General features: G+C 38.4%; 2 protein-coding genes across 3 annotated transcripts in view; both read left to right on the top strand.

Moving 5' to 3' along the window:
• Nucleotides 1-1,568, top strand: part of mmp2 (matrix metallopeptidase 2) — a 30,156-nt gene extending 28,588 nt beyond the window's left edge. The window contains exon 13 of the mRNA XM_017723983.2: nt 537-1,568. Coding sequence (XP_017579472.1) covers nt 537-637 — 101 coding nt within the window. The 3' untranslated portion in view covers nt 638-1,568. The remainder of the gene's footprint in view (nt 1-536) is intronic.
• Nucleotides 1,569-4,200: 2,632 nt separating this feature from the next.
• Nucleotides 4,201-21,556, top strand: part of lpcat2 (lysophosphatidylcholine acyltransferase 2) — a 29,089-nt gene continuing 11,733 nt past the window's right edge. The window contains exons 1-7 of one of the 2 annotated variants that reach the window (XM_017723982.2): nt 4,201-4,541; nt 7,432-7,574; nt 9,895-10,112; nt 12,055-12,167; nt 12,966-13,026; nt 17,655-17,713; nt 20,137-20,171. In XM_017723982.2, the coding sequence (XP_017579471.1) occupies nt 4,431-4,541; nt 7,432-7,574; nt 9,895-10,112; nt 12,055-12,167; nt 12,966-13,026; nt 17,655-17,713; nt 20,137-20,171 (740 nt within the window). In that variant the 5' untranslated portion in view covers nt 4,201-4,430. The remainder of the gene's footprint in view (nt 4,542-7,431; nt 7,575-9,894; nt 10,113-12,054; nt 12,168-12,965; nt 13,027-17,654; nt 17,714-20,136; nt 20,172-21,556) is intronic. The other variant, XM_037534733.1, reaches the window with a different exon arrangement.

Here is a 21,556-nt window from a genome sequence, read left to right as displayed (position 1 = left end):
GTTTATGGATGTAGTGAAGGTGGACATGGAGATGGTTGGTGTGAAAGCAGAGGAGGCAATGGATAGGGCAAGATGGAGGCAGATGATCCGCTGTGGCGACCCCTAAAGGGAGCGGCCGAAAGAAGAAGAAGAAGGCCTCATAGTATTAGTATGAGCATAGTAGTAACCATGCCCCCATCCCAACTTTTTTAAAATGTGTGGCTGGTATCAAATTCCAAATGGGCATATGTTTTTGATTTTAATTGATTTTAAGACAAATTATTATTTATTTACTATAAATTATTCAGTAAGTACTTTTAAGTATTCAGTAATGGCCTAGCAACATCTTAACCCCCTGGGATACTATAGCAACAGCCTAGTAAAATCTTGGCAACCACTGGAAATACCCTTGCAACAGGCTAGTAACACCTCAGATATCACCAACCAATGCCTTGGCAACAATCAGGAATATCGTAGCAACCTTGTAGCAACATCATAGCAACTGCCTGGCATTGTTTCAACTCTCTGTGATGTTCTTGTTCTTGTTTGCTCTACAGGCCACAGCTACTTCTTCAAAGACTCCCACTATCTGAAAATGGATGAGAGCCTGAAGATCGTCAAAGTTGGCGAGGTGAAAACGGACTGGCTGCGTTGCTGAGCAACAGCACAATCCTGAGCCACAAGGTGAACTTTAACCTTGGGTCACCACATCACATTCCACCATGGTCAGACTGTTCTCTCCCTCAGCCTGGTGAGGACACTCTAGCCTTAGCTAGCCTGTAAGACTTTATCATAGTCATTAAGCTCTGGGTGTCTTCCGTAATGGAACATGGCTAACACCAGAGAGATAATAAAACCATTTTGTATTGTTATACTGTGTGATACTTGCTGTTTATTTTCATTGTTAAAGTGTTTTTTGTTTCTTTTTATTTTGGCCTTTTTAAAGAAAAAAAATAATTTGTGTATTACCACATTTGCAAAGACATCAGGTATGTCCCCACTGAACATTCATGCAGTTTTTGCCTCATTGTAGTATAGTTATTGTCACTTAAACTGGATTCATTCAAGTAGGACTGCAAAAGTACAATTAAGAGGGCAACAGTTTGAGCAACGTTTCAGAAATGTGCCTGCTGTTTTGAAAAGCATTAACAATAGTGCCTCAAATCACACGTTAAATGGATAGTGGAAAAGTCAAGTAATCTGAAGCAGTTCTTTTAAATGTATATCAGATCTAAGTTTTACATTTCATAAGGGATAGCACTTTGTACATTGATTCTAATTGTGTTCTGCAGTAACACAGAGACCAAACATATCAGTAGCACACAAAGTTTTACTTCTCGTCTGTCTGATTCCTTTCATGAGAGTATTTCATGAGGTCATTCAGGGCACGGGTTGCCTGAGATTGTATAGGGGTTTGTTGCATGATGGACTCATCACTAGAAAGTATCATGGAAATGCTGTTGATTAATCGTATGTACTATTATTTTTATCTTTTGAATTGGCATTATAAATCTTTTTTTATTTGCTTTGTGCACTTTGTCACTACATGTAATTCTAAAAATAAAGACAGATTGTCTAGTAGCCCTGTATCTGTTACTTTATTTATTGCGTGCTTGTTTGTTTAAACCAGTCAAAAATGGTCTATGGCAGTTTATGTCAGTTTGGTATCGGAACAATTATGTGTACATCCAGTTGTACTACAAAATATGATCATCTCAGCAAGGGAAAACATCTTGAATCTTGAAGTTTCCTCATTTATTCTTCATTATGAGACTGGTGTAAGAATATTGTAATGTTGTTTAACTTTTTTTCTGTTTTAAGTAATGTTATCTTATCATCCTGTTTTATTGGCAGATAATTTCACTACTTTTAAGCATTATTTCTTAAAGCTAGCACAGCTACTTGTATTATATCTTGAAACAAAACAGTCTTGCAATGGAATAAGACACTTTCACTAGGTAAAATGTCTTAAAGCAAATGCAAATGTATAGAAATAGGTGGAATAAAGGTGGTATAATGTTACAAGGATCTCATATATGAGAAAATGTATACATATAGACTACATTCATTTTTACAGTATGTCATTTTCATTTTAGAATATCCATTGTTAGACTAACATCTGATCACTTTATTGTATAACATCTACCTAGTACTTACACTCACTCACCACTTTATTACCAAAGTTCTAGATCTGTCATGATCATGCAATTTTAGCTGAATTGCCATATGAATAATGGCTAATGATGATTTAATTGTCTTTTATTGTTCGCTGTAGGGAACTACTGCAATACAAGCCTCACATGCCCAATTGGCTGATTAGATATCTGTCTTCTTAGCTATGCTCACTTAGCAGCTGACACAGGTTGCACTGTCGGAATGATACACTACACTACACACGCACACAAATGTCTCAGTCACACAGATTCATGTGTAGAGTGAAGCAAAGAAAAATCTTTCCTTATGAGTGAAAATATAGACATAACACTGTGAGCATGCTTTAAAACTGTTACATAACTTACAAATAAATAAATGCGTTATATAAATAAAAATACACTGATTTGGCCTTAACAATAATTGTTTGGCAAATAATATAAATTCTGTTTGTCATGGCATAATATTAATGTGAAATCGAACACCTGTGAAGGAGGATTGCAGTTAGCCTAAATAATTGCACTTAAGAGATAATGTAATAAGAATGTAATTGTGATTATGTAATAATTGTGACAAGCCTAATTAGACTACTGTCTAAGGCATGTGTCAGGCTCCAATTTTGCAGGCCAAACCACTGCAGACTTCGGCATGCTACCTCATTAAACACACCTGATTCAGCTCCTCAGCTAATAAGCAAGACCTTTATGAACTGAATTCAGAGCATTAGACGAGGGTAAACACTAATACCTGCAGCACTTTGGCCCGGAAGGTCACCTGATATAAGGGTACCTACATAGTAGGCATATATCGGTCTCCTGGTTTATTAAGGTCTGACTGTATGCCAGCTGCTAGTTCACCGTCTGATTGACCTGATTAATGTCCTGCACATAAAGGTCTAACTACTTTTTGATCTTGTCAACAGGCTTTAAATACACATAGTCTTTTATGTTGGAAAATAAGCTAAGACAAATATTCTAAACAACTGAGAGGAAAAATAATGACTAGGCCTAATGTAAAATTATTTACTTGAACATGTTCCTAACACTTGCTAAATTAATAATTTACAAAAGATAAAAAAAGAAGCAAAAAGGAAAACGACCCGCCATACCATGTTTATAGTGGAATGAGGGCCAAAAAAGACAAAACGAAATACAAAGAAAGCTAATTTTACAAATTTAATTTATAACATTACACATTACATTTTGTTATAGAAATGCTTAAAGACAAAAATGTGTTCTCATCTTAAGTGAAGGGGTGCCTTTAGAGTGCCTCTGATGCCAAATCAAGTGTCCTTACATCCAAATTTGGCCCATGGGCCACACCTTGGGCAGCTATGCCATCTACTGTCTTCCATGATTTGTCAGCCAACCTTGAATCTGTTCATCATTGGTCATTTTCTGACCATCCAGATGTCATTGGATGGTAGTCCGTTCTCAGCACAGCAGTGACAATAACAATCTGGTGGCATGGTCATATGTTCATAGCTTGAATTTTACACACCAGTGCCACTACTATCCAGCAAACTGCAGATGCTGCTGTACAAATCTGCCTTTTTTTAATATTTGAAGATGGCTCACACAAACTGTGCATGTTAAAATGTGAGCTGTATTTTGTTACTGTAGGATTTTCAGCTGGACAGTGCAGGTGTTTCTAATAAAGTGGCCGGTCAACATTTAACATTTGAATAAACAGCGACATCTTGTGGCTGTTTACCAGAAGACGTCATTCACGGCTGTAAATAATATTTAACACATTACACAGGGGTGAAATTGCCAAAATGTCAGCATAAAAATGCGTTTTAGACAAAAACTTCAACACAAAGCTACCAGTCAAACAGACACCAGGCTACGGGCTACGTGTTTAGAGGTAGAGGTCAGGTTCACCACCACTGGGAACAATTGTGACTCGGAAAGTTTCTGTAGAGCGAAGCATTTAACACGAAGCCAGGCTGATTAGCTTTTTTTCACACGTCTTAACGATTTCATCACGCAGAAAAATCACAAAATCAGTGGAAACCCCCTCTAAGCTCGCGAATAGGAAGCTGACCTCAGGTCGTTATTACACCAGCGACGACGAGGACAGCAGTTGCCTCACGGTGTCACTGCGCTTCAGAAGAGGATTAGCTTTAGGAGAGCTTTTTTAAAAACCTTCCTGAGCTGATAACATCTCAGGAGGGGAGACGGAAGGTAGAGGCTGGCCCCCATTGCTCAACAAGCCAAGATGCACATCAAGGAAGTTTCACATGCCTAGCGGCAGCTGAAGCAGACAGAGGCTCGCGGCGAGCAGTGCTCTGTGTGACCATGCCTCCCCAACGAGTGTTCGCTCTGCCCAGGCAGCAGTCTCTGTTTCTGCCCCCTGTTCTCAACCCCTTTGTGCTGGAAGCCAAGCTGACGAGAAGAGAGAAAATTAAAGTGAGTACTGCGTATATTTGTTTTCCTCATTTCATGCCTTACTAACGTAAGACTCGGTTAAGAATGGCAGGGAAGGCAGTGCTGTGCTTTGGCTAACGCGTCCACTGACTGCTTGTAGTAGTTAATCTAATCCGATAAAGCTTCTGGCCACTCGTGTGCTCTTCGAAGAGCAGCCCAGGGTTAGATAAGGCGTGTAAACACAAGTATTCTCACATTCCGGTGTTCTGACGAAATGTTCTACCTCAGCGCTTATTTATAGGTAGCTTCATACATAAAACTGTAGGAATTATATATTGTTATCATAAATCACTGGGAAAGATAAGGCCACCAGCAGCAACGCTACAGATAAGATGCGGATTTTGATAGCCTAAAGCGTCTTGTCAGAAAATGATACCAGCATTAAATTATACTTTGAATGTTGATATTTTGATAGACTAAATCTCTTAATCAGGGGGTAAGTACTTCTATTAAGCTGAGTCTGTACTGAATTAACACTAAGAACACAACAAAACGTTTGAAACACAAGTTACTACACTATAGTAATGATATGCGCATGCTGGGCAGGACAGCTCAGTGGGTGACTCACTGTTTTCAGGTGATATAATTGTGAGTGATATAAGTCTGTTTCATGATATTAAAGGGGAACTCCACCAATTTGACTGAAATTCTACATAATTAAATGGTTGAAATGCCTTTAGAGTGGTTTGGTGTGAAACGCTCTCTTTAAAGAAACTTGCTGAGTCAGGATTATTCACACTGGTGGTGAGAGGAACCAGAGGTCCACCTCTAAAAGCCCCCTCACAGGAGGTCATTACTCGAAGTGGTTAGATACATCCTGCCTGATGATAGTTTTGTGATAAAGTTTTGGCGCAAAATTTATTCGGATCCATTTATTTTAATCCATTTGTTGCGGGAGGGGCACAAGCAGGATGTTGTGAGGCAAAATAGTCCCCAAAATGTTTTTTTTTTATCAGATTTATGACTTTTGTTTACCGTCATCATCATTACATATAAAAACTCAGAAGGCATGTGTTGGTTCACTGGTGGTATTGTATAGTAAATAAAATGGCTGTGTTTGTCTTGGAGACATTGTGACCCCTGGTTCCTATCACCACCACTTGAAAGAAATCAGAGTCTGTAGGTTCACTACAATTAATCATTTCATGTCAAACCAGTCTAAATGACTCTTATTTACATCTCAAGGGCCGAATTAATCTCAAATAAAAATGGTGGAATGTCCCTTTAAGACTTGTAAATGTCTAGTTCTAAATACAGCCTCAGACAAAGCTAATGAATCAGGCTGTAGCAATACACAGATTTGGTTGACTATAAATATAAGATAAATAATCAAGCCCTTTCATAGTACTGTAAGATTCATAAATGAAGCATTCTTACGAACTGGTGCTTTTTAAAAATCGGTCAAACTGCTTCAGAAGTCCTTAAAAAAGTCTGTACTTTGAAGAGTGTAGCTCATCATCACTGATCAGTAAAATGAAAGAATGCGTGCCAAGTGAAGTAGAGATAAAGAAAAATGATGAATATGGGAATCACGTCAGTACAGCAAGTAATTGCTTAAATGAAATCATCAGACAAACGTTTAGATTTTTGATATTTTAAATGAATGTTTGATGATGTATTTATTGCAGTGCAAATTATATTTATGTATCTAATCCAGGTGGATCCATTTTCAATTTCTACATGTTATAGATGTATATGTTTTGGCATCAGCATTGGTAGATATTTACATGAAAAATAGCATGTAATAAGCCTGGGATTTTAAGAGGGTAATCAAAGCGTTATGTAGCATCTTTGTAAAGTTTTGTCCTTGTTATAGACTGAATAACTGAATAAAAAATAATGTTTCATAATTTAACCTCAAAAAACTCATACATATTAGGCTCTGCAGAACCTGAGAGCCGTTGTGGCAGTTCCTGACCGGTCTAAGCCAAACTTTATCACTTCCCCAATGTGTTCACCTTAATGTTTTAACTTGGTCAAACTGGATAGATACCCTGGTTTCTGCCATGTTCAATGCGCTGAAAGCTCAATAGAGCCAGACCCATAGAGCACTGTGACCTTATAAAGACATTCAGGCTGATAACAGAAATATGCAGTCATGAAATAAAGCACATGTTAAAGTCATTTCATTAACTCTCAATTTAGTCTTACTTACACTGCAAAGTAGTGTTAGTATTAAAGCCCTGGCTTGAACACTGATATTTGAGGATGCAAACAGACATTCATGTAATATTTTTTTAACACTTTATGTTGGACTAGATAAAGACAACATGTTTTTGTTTACATCAAAGTATAAACACTGCTTCTTTGTATAGTTTTGTGTGTTGGCTGTGGTTCACATTGTCATGTAGCCCTGTGTTTGTAGAGTATTGGTTTGATATTACTGAGTCATTCCACTTTGCAGCACCTTGGCATGAAAATCAGTAGAATTGGACTTATTTGGATTTATTAAAGCAAACATTTCAAAAGAATCAGTTCTAGTCATTTGAGTACTGGTACACATAAATCATAAGCTCAACCTCTCTTTGCCCACTTTACTCTGATAGGATGCACACATATGCCTAGTTTTGATCACTGGCAGTGTTTTTAATACACTAGAACATTCATTTTTCCATTTTTTTGATACTGTATTGAAATTGTTACGCTCTTACTAAGGAACAGGGTATATGCGTTAATATTGTAAAATGCCTGACAAATCTGTGGCTATCACAACGCCTGCTTTAGAAAGCTGGAGCTTTGAATACTGCACTTCAAAATAATGCTCTATAGATGTTATGTCTATGTCTGTGTTTCCTGTTACTGTGTTAACTACTAATGAACAACAGATGCCTTATTTTGCATACTTAAACCTCATATCTGTTTATGTACACAGTGTTTCCTTCTGGGAATCATCCTTGTGCCACTGCGCTCCATTTTCATGGTGTTGGTTCTGATGGTAACATGGCCGGTTGCTGCCTTGATAACATTCAAGCGCCCTTTGAAACGAGATGTGAAGCCCTTGACTGGCTGGAGGAGGTACATACATGGACATAAAGTCTTCTTTGGGGTTTTAAATATGCCTTTCAAAGGTTTTAGATGCCCCTTGAATTGGCCATTGTGAGTTGCCTGTACCATTTATCTCTCAGCATTGTCCCTGAAAAGCTTTATGAAAAAACAATGGAGATATGTATCATCTAACTGATCACCAGGAACAAGTGACTTTATTTCACTTACAAATGATTTTACAAGGTATCTTTGCTGACACTGCCTTAAATAAGTGTGACAGAGTTGAGTTTATTAGCATAGGATTTGCAAATGCACATACAGTCGTCTGCAAAAGTTTGAACAGTCCTTGTTGCGCAACATTTTTTCTGGATTTTCTAAGTAAACAGTAAAAGTTTACACATTCTCTACAGGGACAAAATAGTAAATATGGCATTTTTGTGCAAATTTTAGTGCACAATTTCTATTTATTTGCCAAGTTTAATATATTGGAAAAAATAAAACACAAAAAATAATAAGTATATAATATGTAACTATTGCACAGGCCGTATTTTAAGCCCTTTTTAAACCTGACATGTTAAATTCTTCATTAAAATGTGCAAAGGTTTGTAGATGATTTGCGTTTATTTTCACTTAGAAAATCAATATAACATTTCATTTGACCAGAACAAGGACACTCAAATCTGTGCAAAAATAATATGATTTTTGAAAACATTTTAATTATTGTTTTTGAAGATAACATGTAGTTATAGTTAGCTGGAACAGACAAAATGCTAATTTCTAAGTTCTATAAATATTTATTTCTGACAACAAAGTAGAACACGTGTCAGAGAAGCAAAAATATAATCTATTTTAATCACATGGCATGCATAGCATGTTTTTGATGAATCTGTGAAAAACAAGTTTTTAATTTATATGAGGAGATGTGGGCTTTTGTCATTTTTACCTTAAGAGGCTTAGAGGTGCAGATTTTCTAATGTTTTATTGTTGCAAACCTTGTTTTGATGATGAAAAGCAGCTGTTGCAGTTTATTTAAGGTTAAGTGAGACTTTTTAATCCCACAAATGGGGAAATTTCACCTCCACATTTAACCCATCCATACAGTGAAACACCACATACACACCAATGAGCACACTTGCCCGGAGCAGTGGGCAGCCCTATCCACGGTGCCTGGGGAGCTGTTGGAGGTTAGGTGTTTTGCTCAAGGACACCTCAGTCAAGGACTGTCGGCGCTGGGGATCAAACCGGCGACCTTCTGGTCATATTTCTGTATCAGTGAAGAATGTGAAGAGTGTAAATGGGGCAGTGCCTCATTTTGAAGGTGCTCTTTACTTCGTTCCTTGTTTGCGCTTTGCTGTCTGTTACAGAAATGTCACAGTCACAGTTTAATACACTGTACAGAGCTAAGAGGACGTGTTCATCACAAGTTCAAATGATGCAGTTGCCAATCAAGCAAGATGCACTCAGTGAAATTAAACAGGGATTTTGTATCATGTGTTCCAAATACACTCGGCACAGAGCTCAGGTTTAGCTCAAATCACTAAAGAAGTGTGCTTCAAAACACAAAGTCAATATAATTACTTATTGCCTCAATTTCTTATTTATTATATTGAAATAATATCTTATTTTCTCAAAACAATGATATCTCATGTCAAAGTAATCACACACTCTCTTAAAGAGTAATCATTTATTCTTTGGTCATTAATTTGGCCTACTAAATCAAAATATTGAAAAAATAAGTCATTCTTTCTACCAAATAACTCACAGAATTAGAGAAAGATAAAAGAGCCTACCTGCCAACCTGGCATGTGAGGCAAACACATTCTTATATTGTGCTGCTTTTATGTTAATTATGAAGTTGTGTCTGGGTTCTTTTGCATGGATATTCTTAGTAGATAAGCCACTGCATGGTCTGTGCCCACAGAAGTGTTGGTAGTCTGACACTAATTAGTGCTTCTCTTAGTAAATCTGCCCATTGCTTGTAACACTGTTACAACTAACCCTGCCATGAGGAGACTGTACTTTACTCTAGATAGCTCTCACTGTTGTTTACCTGCACAACATGGAGGTGATTAAAGCAATATAGATTTAAATTTCTGTGACTGCAGCTCAGTAATTGAAAATATGTTCTTTTATGGTATAAAACAGGTCTCCATGGTGAATCTGAAGAAATATCTAATTGCTGACAAAATTAATCGATGAAGTTGCAATGGGAATACGAGAAAATACCTAAAAATGTTCTATTTAAAGCTGTTTAATTACATAAAATATGCCTTTTACCCCACATTATTTTTTTTTCCCACTCTGCCCTGTGTATCTTTGAATTTCTGGTCATGTCTGTGTGTGTTTGCAGGTTTATGTGTCGCACAGTGATGGGGTTTCTAGGTCGGCTGTATTTCTTTTCTATGGGCTTTCGTGTGGTGGTGAAGGGGAAGCAGGCAAGTAGTGCTGAAGCCCCGATCCTGGCTGTGGCTCCTCATTCGTCGTTCTTTGATGCCATTGTCTGTATTGTGGCTGGGCTGCCATCCACCGTGTCCCGCTCAGAGACTCTGGCCACTCCCATATTCGGTCGTAAGTATCCAACAGCTGTTGGTTTTGGCTCTCTGACTTTGAGAATAACCTTAAAACTTTGACCTTATGATAATCCCATCTTTGTGTGATGGATGAAAGCTGTTTTATCCTTAGCAGATTTATCCTTAAAAATAGAAATGTCTGTGCCATCTAACAGACTAAGCTATACATGAAAGGAGTGTAAAACTGTTGTCAGAAAGTAATTGATCTTTATCTTAGGCTGAAGCTTCCAAGAGAGGAGCTGACAAGAAGGTTTGCTTAGACACCATTAACATTAGAATGTTAAAGATTTGAAAGCATATATGCTGCACCCTGCTTTGGGAAAAGGAATGCAAGGGGTTTACAACACTGCCACCATTAGAGATGTCTATACCAGGATTGGCCAAAGTTAGCCCTCACAGATATTTGAAGGAAGGAGTCAGGAGACTGGAGCTTCAGTGTTGGCTGGAGTTTATTTCCACATACAGTGTATGGGTATAGCATGGTCGATCAATAGTCAATCAGTAATAACAGGAGTCTAGTCTTATTCACATGCATGCAGACAATCATGCATGGCCACAGCTATGGCCACCAGTCTAGTCTGGTCACCAGTCTGATCAGCAGTCCGGTCTAGTCAGTACTCCAGTCTGATAAGAATATTTTGGAAGGACCTTATATACATTGAAAACTAAGGGGGAGGAAAGAGGAGGTAAAGGAATTTGAGGAGGGATAAGGAGGGTTTGTAGAAGGAGAATATTAAATGAGATGTGAGGGGTAGAGATAAGGCGGGTGATTGTTATCACCTTCAGGTTATGAGACAAAGGGTCATCTCAGTACAAACAAAGGAGTGAGCTGACAAGGTTAGAGTCTTAGAGTCACCTTTCACCTCCTCCCTTTCTGCAAAGGGTGGGGGACAAGTATTACTTTTCTACAACAAAAGGCCATTTGCTAAAACTCAGTAAACATGGTTAAGAAAACAAATGTGAGGGAAAACAACATATATATTCAGAATATTTTCTCTCACCCGAGTTTACCTAATCCCCTCACCCAGTGAGATAATAGGGAACTTCTCATGTTTCCTGTATGGTTTTAAGGAAATTTATTAACAAAGTAGTGTAAGGTTACTGAATAGTAGAATAATAAGCAAACTTTGAACTGGACATCGTGTAATTTTTGTACCAAAGGAAATTGTATGTAGTATTGTACAAATAATTAATTATTGTATGTAGTAATTGTACAAAAGTAAAAAAAAACACCTTTCATTTAATGTATTTCCAGTCAGAATAACTTTTAAATTATTTAATGTTTCAGCATCAGGAAAAAAATATTTGAATAGAAATTCACCACCTTACCACGCCTTACCAGCAAAATGTAGTGTCAAATTTTGCACTCTTTTGTGTGTTCGCTTTTTTTGTCTTTATTGCAACTTGTATTCTTTTTAGGTTTTTCAGAGAAATCTGCAGGGATATTTTTCCACACTACCAAAGTTGGGTCTTAAATGTTGGTCGCATTTTCTATTTTCTGTCCCATTTTATATATTTTTAATTATTTTTTAACCTAGAAATTTAATAAATGAAGGGTGGTCTCTGATTTTTGCACAGTACTGTAGACCTGACATTTATTAGAGGAAAAACTATGAATAAATGTAATGCACCCATGACTTAATTTAAAACCCACCTGCCACCTTAGCCAAAAAACCCACCTTGTACATTGTTTTGTCTTTTTACCCTGAGCTTCTGTTCAAAGACAAAATGTTTGGACAGCTCTGCTCTGTATAATCAACTGTGTACCAAAGACCCTGAAACAGTTCATATGGCTTTAGGAGTAACCCTTAAAACTTGGAAGCATCTGTGCATTTTAAACCACAATGATAAAGAGAAAAGGTCTGCAGAGCTAACCGGGTAAGTAAACAGCACAATGCATGCTTTACACTGTGTGTCTGAAGTTGTGTTGTGTGCCTCAGGGTTTCTACGGTGCCTGCAGCCTGTGCTCGTCTCTCGCAAAGACCCAGATTCACGCAAAAACACCATCCTAGAGATCAGCAATCGGGCGAAATCTGGAGGCCGCTGGCCACAGGTTAGAGTAAACCATTGATAAGGCTTTTTTTTTCTATTTCCTTTCTCAAGTAGAATGAGAATCATGTGTTCATGTACAAGTGTTGAGCAGTATATAGTAGCTCACAACAGGAACTTTCCACTTGTGCAGTCACAGTTATTCTGAGTTCTGCCTTGCATACATACCATCAAGCAAACATGCAACTTGAAGGAATACAGTATGATGTAATTGAGCCAACAATGGCAGTTTCACAACCAGTCTTGAAAAGGGAATTTCAGAGTTGAGTCTTTGTGTTTCGAAAGCAGGAAATTACTTGGAGACGTGTATTTCCTGTAAGATATAGGAAGGCCCGTTTTTTATACTTCCTCCACATTTAACCAGAGGAAACTTTCCAGATAAATATATTCCTAATTATATTCAATAAATATAAAATAGTCCTAAAATGTTAGATTTGTGAAAATAAGTGATAACTTTAAAACCTATATACACAATAGGCCAAAAGTATGTGTATATCTGACCATCACACCTCCAGAAAATATGTTATCACTGCTCCAGAGTCCAGTCTGACGCTTGGCGTTGCGTATAGTGATCTAAGGCTTGTGTGCAGCTGCTCAGACATGGAAACACAGTTCTTGTACTGTTGTTGCTTCTAGACACCGTTTGAAATTCTGTACTTAGTGATGCAACAAAGGATGTGTGATTTTTACATGCTATGTGCTTCAGCACTCATCGGCCCCCTTCTGTGAAACTATAATGAAACTATTAAGGCTTGTTTTCTGTAAAAAAATATTTTTTAGTCACTTGTTTGTTTGTTTTCAGGTATTGATTTTCCCTGAAGGAACATGCACAAACAGATCCTGTCTCATTACTTTCAAGCAAGGTAATGGGACCATGCTCTTACCTAATTTGTGTATTTGTCTATTTGCCTAATATTTGTTTACATTAGTTAGTGATTTTTGTTAATAGGATCAATACTGGCAGTCATTCCAATGGAGCTTTTGCAATATTCTGAAACGTGTTTTTAAAAAAGCTCACAATCTTCAACTTGTTCTAACAGGTGGCGTAAGTGTCAGCATAATATGAAAAGAATGTTGTGTCTGCACAGACATGGACACATTATGAATAAAGAGTATGTTGAGTTTTGTTTGCTGCACATGAAATTAACCAGTGTAGCAATTTGCCTGTAATGCAAATGCACAGAAAGGGAGGATGAATGGGGCTTTCATGCCATAAGCAGCTTGCTTTTGCTTACAGAAGCATCCAGAATGCTGTTTACAGAGGCTAGCAAAACAGGAACAAGTTAGAGAGAGAGATGTGAAATCTTTTAGATATGACCTTCATACTAGCTACTTCCTTCTTTTGTTGTTATATTTGTTCGATAATCATACTTTAGATCATTTCGGTCATGCAGCCATTCAGTTCAGGATGCTCTGCCATCATCAATATGTATTGAATTGGCTCAGTAATCAGTAATTATTGACTGACTGAATGAGACCATGCTGCACAGTAGGATAAATAGGATGCATAATCTAGGACACAGTCTGATTAATGGAGTCTATTGACTGACATTCAGAGCAGCAAAGAATGTTAACTGATATTCATCCTCTGGTCTGGGGTGAAGAAAGGGTTAACTTGTGTGTTTTGTCTCAATTGTATTTGCACTTTGAGTTCAGTTGTTAAATAGAACAATCAAGGTTGGGAGTACAGATTATGTATTGCGGTAGAAACTAATGATTAAAAATAGCAGTATCTCAGTGATATAACTTTAAAAATACTTTAAAAGTAATCAGATTGCATTACTTTGATTGCTTGTTGTTTAAACTAGTAAACCTTTGGATTAGGTTACATAATGCATTTATTAACTAACCTACTTCATTGTAGCTTCCTCAAGCAGAGCTTAAAGCTAACTGGAACATTTTTCTACAGTTGTTAGATATAAAAAGTCGTATTATCAGGGTTACTTAAAAATGATTAAAAAGGTTATTGATTACATGTTAAAATGGTGACATTTTAAATGTAATATGTAACATAATCCAAAGGATTACTATTTTAAAGTAATAGAATCTGATTATTTTGGATTCATTTTGGAATTCTTGTCTTTTTAAAATCTTATTAAATAAAGACAATTCAAACAAATTTCAATAAGATGTTTTTAAACAAGAAGAACATGTGAACTAGGGAAGCCCTTTAGGGTAATATTACAAACTTTATTTATTCCACTTTATTTATTTTTTCTGCCACCATAACTCACCAAACAGGCAAAAGAAAAATATTTGTAGCATCAAAAAATTTGTAGCATTCTTACTTTTTTTCTCATCATTACTTTTTATAAAAGTGAAAAAATACTGAAGCTATCTGGCTAACAGGAATTTTTAGCACAATTTTTTACCCAGTCCATGAAGGGAAAGGGGGAAAAATACAGCTGCCCCGACTGGTCAAAGATGGTGTAACGTGCTAAGTGGAAGCCAATATTTTTATTTTACACATTATCCATGTGGCATTGTTAAAATTACTGCTACTAAGTGCTGAATGGATGAATGAAACAGTCTGCACACTGATGTCATGAACATACATGAGGCACTGTCCTGTAACTGGAGTTCAAAAGCCTCAAAAATATAACAGCAGTGTTAAAATGTTATGCTGTTCTGAATGTATTTTTCTATATTAAATGTTTAAGCATTTACAAATTTGGATTTTGTTAAAATGCTCCATATTAATGGTTCTCCTCTTTGCAAATTCTTAGATGTGGCTCCATACTGACAAAACAGAAGAGAACTTAATCTTTTTGATGTTCTTTAAAAGTATTTGCTAGGACCTAATCATCTGGTGAACTTGGATGGATGTTGCTATGCTAATAGACATCAGATGAATAGAACATCACTTTTTTTGCTAGCTGAAAAGTGGAGTGAGTGGTAATGTAATCAACCTCATGTGTAATGCCATTACATGTGTTTCATTACTACTCAACTCTGCATTTTATTAATGTATTTTGATGCTGTAGGTTGAGGCAAATCAGTAAAAATGTACTGCGTCATGTAACGGGGAGCGAGGAGGCGGACGCACATGCTGAGATAAGCAAGATTTATTAAGGGCAAATCCAAAATCAGGTTCGAGACAGTCCAGGGTCAATGAGCCAACATGGATAGATCGGGGACCAGATATGACATAAACCAGAATCAAACAAACAACACCAGTACAGCCAACACAGCATATAACACCAACAACACAGACAGAGATTCAAATACAACACGAACACATGGACAGGACCGGGAGGGGCCAATCGTGACAGTATCCTCCCCAAACAAAAACACAATAGAACAAAACCAAACAGACAGGGACCAAAAACAGAACCAAACTAGACAGGGTCAAGAGCTGGAACAGGACACGGGGTAGGCACAGACACAGAAGCCGGAGCAGGAGAATGCAGAACAGGAACCACGGGCACAGAAACATGAAGCGGCCACAGAAGCAGAAATGGGCACAGGAGCGAGAACACGGGAACAAGGAACAGAAGACAAGGGCACAGAAACGGGAGACACAACACCAGACACAGGAACAGAACAAGGACGAAACATGGAGGGAGGACAAGGAGGCACAACACAAAAAGACGAATGGAGGAACAACAGGACGAGGAAAACAAGCCCACAAGACAGACCATGCAAAAGACAGGGGAACAGGAAACAAAATCGAAACAGGAACAGAAACCGATCCACAGAAAGAAACTGGCACAGAAACAAAAGGAGACACAGGAACGGGAATCACCACAGGAACAGGAACGGGTACAGACACAACAGAGAGGAAGAAGACAAAACCAGGGACAGAGGAAGGCAAAAACAAAGGAGCAGAAAAGGAAGATCCACAAGCAGACACAGAAGAAACAGGAGACCCACGGGGAACAGAGACAGGAGAAACAGGAGGACCACGGGGAACAGCAGACACAGGAACAGGAGGCCCACGGGAAAGAAACACAGGCGAGTGCGGGAACAAAGGGGCTGCAATGTCCATGGGGGCAGGCAGGCCTGCAACAACGTCCACGAGGCGGGTCTGGCGGCACGGCGACTGGCGGCGGGTCCGGAGGCGCAGGCTTGCCGCTGGGTGCGGCCACGGAACCAGGCTTGCCACTGGGTGCAGCTACGGGATCAGGCTTGCCACTGGGTGTGGCCACGGGATCAAGCTTGCTGCTGGGTGCGGCCTTAGGATCAGGAGCTGGGGACAGCTGCTCCAACCTGGAGGAACAAACAGAAACGGGACCCACTCCCGTTCCCAAGGCTCACTCAAGCGATAGGCAGCTTGCAGTGGTGCTTGCAAATGAGCCGAGTACCATAGAAAGGGTTATCAGAATGTTCCATCTGTCTCACCTCGTCTTGTGCTGCAGATCGCTCCTCCCTGCAGCATTCCTCAAGACGGGCGGACCCAAGGCGCTTACCTGAGCTCTCATTGTCCAGACACAAGGCGGGAAGGTCCTTTGCCTTCTTGCAGGACCGACAAGACGCCCGTGTACCCTCAGCGCCAGGGGATTTGCTGTCTCCGGCTTGGTGGCGTTGGGACATGTCGAACTCAGGCTGCTTAGAAACAGCCAGAGCTTCATCCCAACGAAATAACTGCATACTAGAGTCTCACTTACTCGCTGCGTCCTTTGGTGACTGGTCTTTCTGTAACGGGGAGCGAGGAGGCAGATGCACATGCTGAGATAAGCAAGATTTATTAAGGGCAAATCCAAAATCAGGGTCGAGACAGTCCAGGGTCAATGAGCCAGATAGATCGGGGACCAGACATGACATAAACCAGAATCAAACAAACAACACTAGTACAACCAACACAGCATATAACACCAACAACACAGATAGAGATTCAAACACAGCACGAACACATGGACAGGACTGGGAGGGGCCAATCATGACACATCACATCATGGGCCTTTTGACTTTTGAAAACAAGAAACGTTCTAACTTCTAATTTGGTACTGTAAATATTTAGAAGACCGTGCAAATAATGTTTGTATATATACGTTAGCCATGTAGTTGTTTGGCATGTATGCTAGCAAAATGAGCATTTTTTGCCTATATTTTGACATGTTTTGACTCTTCCCCTGATTCTCTGTAATTTTGACATTTGTGTCAGTGTGTGTAGTTCTATCATTTTGTGGATACAACTAGCGTTATTTAGTAAACATAGCTAAGAAGCTAGATAGCTTATCATGCTGGATGCTGGTACGCTGGTTAGTAGCAATGGAAGTTATTATGCTGATCATCACAAAAACCAGAATATGTTGTGTTTTGGTTGATAAACCAGCACTAGACTAACATAAACCATCTTACACCAGCTTGGACTATATGCTGTTTTGAGCTTTTTTTCAGCAGGGCAACTAAGGCTGGTACTTTAGTAGCTGTATGAAGTGAACAAGAAAACACAATTCAGTTCAAATATTTTTATGGTAAATATTTGTCAGCTAAAATTTCATGATTGTTACAATCCTTACTTTTCTATCTCTCTGCTTCTCCTTTTTAGGTGCCTTTGTGCCAGGAGTTCCTGTTCAGCCTGTGCTTTTGAGGTACCCCAATAAGCTGGTAAGTGGCACTTGTTCCCTGTCTCTTAATGCCACATTCTTTAAAAATGGTTCATTAACTTGTGGTACCTTAAAGAACCTTTTAATGGATGATTCATGTAGAGGAAGTGTGTGTCCTGACACCCACAACATAAGGCTTTTTCTTTATTAACACGTTCTTAAGCTTTCCAGTCCACTTCTACTCAATATTACCACTCTATATTTAGTACAAAAAGAGCATGCTGTGATAAAAAAATGAAAACGTGATAAAAGAATGAAACATATACACTCTTACGTACTAGTGAGATAAAGTCAAGAGCAAAGGTTTGAAGATTTTCTAAGTAAAAATATGTTAACATTCTCTACAGGTCATAAACATCAACAGCTTGACATGGTTTTTTAATAAACCCTAATTGTGTGGTAAGGTGTAATACAAGATGTGTTCTCATTTTCTCTTACAAAATCAACAAAACATTGTATCTGACCAGTGGCGCTTGAACTTTTGCATACAAACTGTAATGAAAAGAAAAAAATGAAGGCAAATTTTCAACACTGCATTGTTTGGGTACTTTCAGTACAACCCATGGTGCATGCAAAATTATTCAATATATAAATATTAATAATGTATGCCAATGTATAATAATATATGCCAGTATCTTTACATCAAAATCACTTAGTTTAATTGTGGTTAACTTACTGCTTGCTGTGCCATTCAACATGATATATAAACAGCAATGAATGGGTCATACTAATGAGAGCTCAGTGACCTTAAACTTTGCACCTTCATATGATGCCACGCCTGCCACTAGTCAGTTTGTGAAATTTATGTACTGCCAGATCTGCCCCAATCAGGTATAAGTGCAATTATTGTGAAAGAGAAGTGTCTAGGAGCAACAACTTAGCCACAAAATGGTAGACCACACAAACTCACAGAGTGGGGCGAGTGCTGAAGTGCACAGTGCCTGCCCTCTGTTGAATCACTCACTAAAGAGTTCCAAATTGCCTCTGGAAACGACATCAGTGAAAGAACTGCACGTTAAGAGTATCATGAAATGGGTTTCCATGGCTACGCAGCTACACATAAACCTAAAATCAAAACACACAACGCCAAATGGTGGTTATAAAGTACACTGCCACTGGTCTCTGGAGCAGTGGAAATGCATTCTGTGGAGTGATGAATCACACTTCTCTATTTGACAGTCTGATTCACAAGCTTGGGTATAGCGAGTTTAGTGTAAAAATCGAGGTCCTTAAAGACATGACTGGGAGAGATTGGTATGAAAAAACTTGACTGGCCCACACTGAGCCCTGACCTTACCTTCATCAAACACCTTTGGGATGAAATAGAACAGAGATTACAAGCAAGACTTTCTCATCCAACAGTGTCTAACCTCACCAATGCTCTTCTAAATGAATGGGATAAAATTCCCAAAGACACACTCCAAAATCTTGTAGAAAGCTTCCCAGAAGAGTGTCTTATAACTGCAAAGATGGGACCAACTCCATATTATTGCCCAATGGGATGCCATAAAAACTTCTGTGGGTGTAATGTGCTAATGTCCCAGTACTTTTGACCATATAGTGTATTTGTGCTGAAACGATTTTGGGATGAAGTCACTTTGTTAGAATGCTATACTACAAGATACAAAAAACCCCCAAAAAAACAAAGACTGGTGTTATATATATCAGACTAGTAATGGAAAAGCTGTGATTAGAGGTGGAAATAAGGTAAATCTGGTTACAACTGTGCCGCTTGATTTATCAAAACCCACACAAACTCAGCTCAGTAGGAATATCTGAGGTTGGTCAGAATGCTCACAGCTCATAATATAATAAAAACTATAATTTCTTAAACAATTAATTTGCATATTGCACCCTTTCAATATCAGGATTATATAAATAAGCCAAAATCATGTTGACGATTAATAAACAGTAGTTTGCCCTTTGAATAATTGATCAAGCATAGACTAATACCAGAAGTAAGCAAATCTGTATTAACCGCGCATAATTACGCAACCGCAACAGTATTAATGTACATGTACTGTTACTGCCAAGAAAGACTACATACAGCATACTACATACAGCAATTCCTGGAAAAATAGTGATTACAAATTTTCAGTCCTTAAACTGAAGCTATACAAATTACATTTTGCACATCAGTCACATTACAGTATACATTTTAAGTAAGTAAGTAATAACTGGGAGACTTTTAAGCTCTGTGGGCTAATTATGTAGCTGCGCATCATTGGAAATGTACCTAAGCATCACTCTTGCGCCCAAACAGAAACTGAGTAAGTTGCTGTATTCCATACAGTTATTTAGTCTCTTATTTTCTGTTTCAGACCTTGCTTACTTTAGTCCTTAACTTGGACAGTAAACAGTTTATCTGTGAAATACTACTGTGAGTCATACTTTCACGCTGACAGTTTATTTTCTGTGTTTCAGGATACAGTGACATGGACATGGCAAGGGCCCAAATCGTAAGTGCTGCAATTTTCAAATCATTAAATGAGTTTCATTTGTATAAAAAGCTCTCAGAAGCACATACAGTCATCACTCAAACTTAAGATGATTATCTTCACACCATCAGGACCTCACCCTCTGTTTGTTTATCAGCGGTCACTGAAGCACTAAACATATTTATCAGTTTTTTAGAACTGCTTACATGTACATATACGTATATGGTAAGTTCATGTGAGTAGTGTGGCTACAACTTTGAACACTTGCTTTCACATATTGACAGTCCTGTATGTTAACAGCATAGTTATTAGTGTTTAGCTCCAGTTTCTAGTATGTCTGGATTACATACACTACATATGCTGCTTGTGGTATTTTGCATGCGATTCAAACATTCCCAGGAAGCAAAAAAAAAGTTTTACCAAGTAACAGTTTGAACTTTTCCATTAATATTGTTCCAAAATATCAACAGGTAATAGCTCCAATAGGTGGGGTGAGAAGCAAAAACTGTTGGCAGAGAATTTTTCCCCCACACTTAACCCTCAATCTACTGCCAATTTGCGGTCGTCTTACTACGCAATGGCATGCAGCCAAAGGGAAACACCTCTCACCTCAGATTTACAAAATCTTTAGTTTTATACAACATAATTCTCATTAAATACAATATATTCCCCCAAGTTTGTACACTCATCCATTGTTTTCCGCATGACACTGTTTTTGCAATATATCTCCAGCATATCTCCTTCCTGTTCCTCAGTTCTATGTCAGTTCTACCATAATTCAAAAGGAGTAGGTCCAGCCTTCTAGCTCTAAGCAGAAGCCACCTAGAAGTCCAGTGTAAATTCTCAAAGTTCTCTCCCCTTCAGTCAGTCTCCCCTTATTCTACCACTGTATGTTGAATGCACAGTCCAAACTGGCAAGTAGGGAGTTTGTTCCCCCTTTGCTGCAGTAACAACCTCACCTCTTCTGAGAGGCATTACACAAGGTGTTGGAACATTGCTGTGAGGATTTGATTGCATTCAGCCCCAAGAGTATTACTGAAGTCAGGTTTTGATGTTGAAAGACCTCAAGGGTATTACATGGACATTCTCATTCCAGAGAATGCAGTTTTGCTGCTATGCAGCCCAATACTGGGGGACTTTATCTGTGTGTGCACCTTAAATTAAAAGACTTGCCTAATTAGAAAAGACGTCTACAAACATTAAGACGTGTAATGTATTGGAAATTCAGTTGGATCAGTTTAATCAGTACACTACTAAAGTCATTTATCTGTGCTTCTGTATTCATATAAAGATAGTCACACCTGGGTTGTATCTCAAGCACTTGAGCCTGCCTAGCCCTGATTTTGAATGTACTTTGAGAACAGGCTACACCTAACTAATATTTTTTCCTTCTCAGTCATATAACT

This window comes from Pygocentrus nattereri, chromosome 25, assembly GCF_015220715.1.
Source record: "Pygocentrus nattereri isolate fPygNat1 chromosome 25, fPygNat1.pri, whole genome shotgun sequence".
In the NCBI taxonomy this organism is placed as follows: Eukaryota; Metazoa; Chordata; class Actinopteri; order Characiformes; family Serrasalmidae; genus Pygocentrus; species Pygocentrus nattereri.
This window is presented reverse-complemented; position numbering and strand designations above follow the sequence as displayed.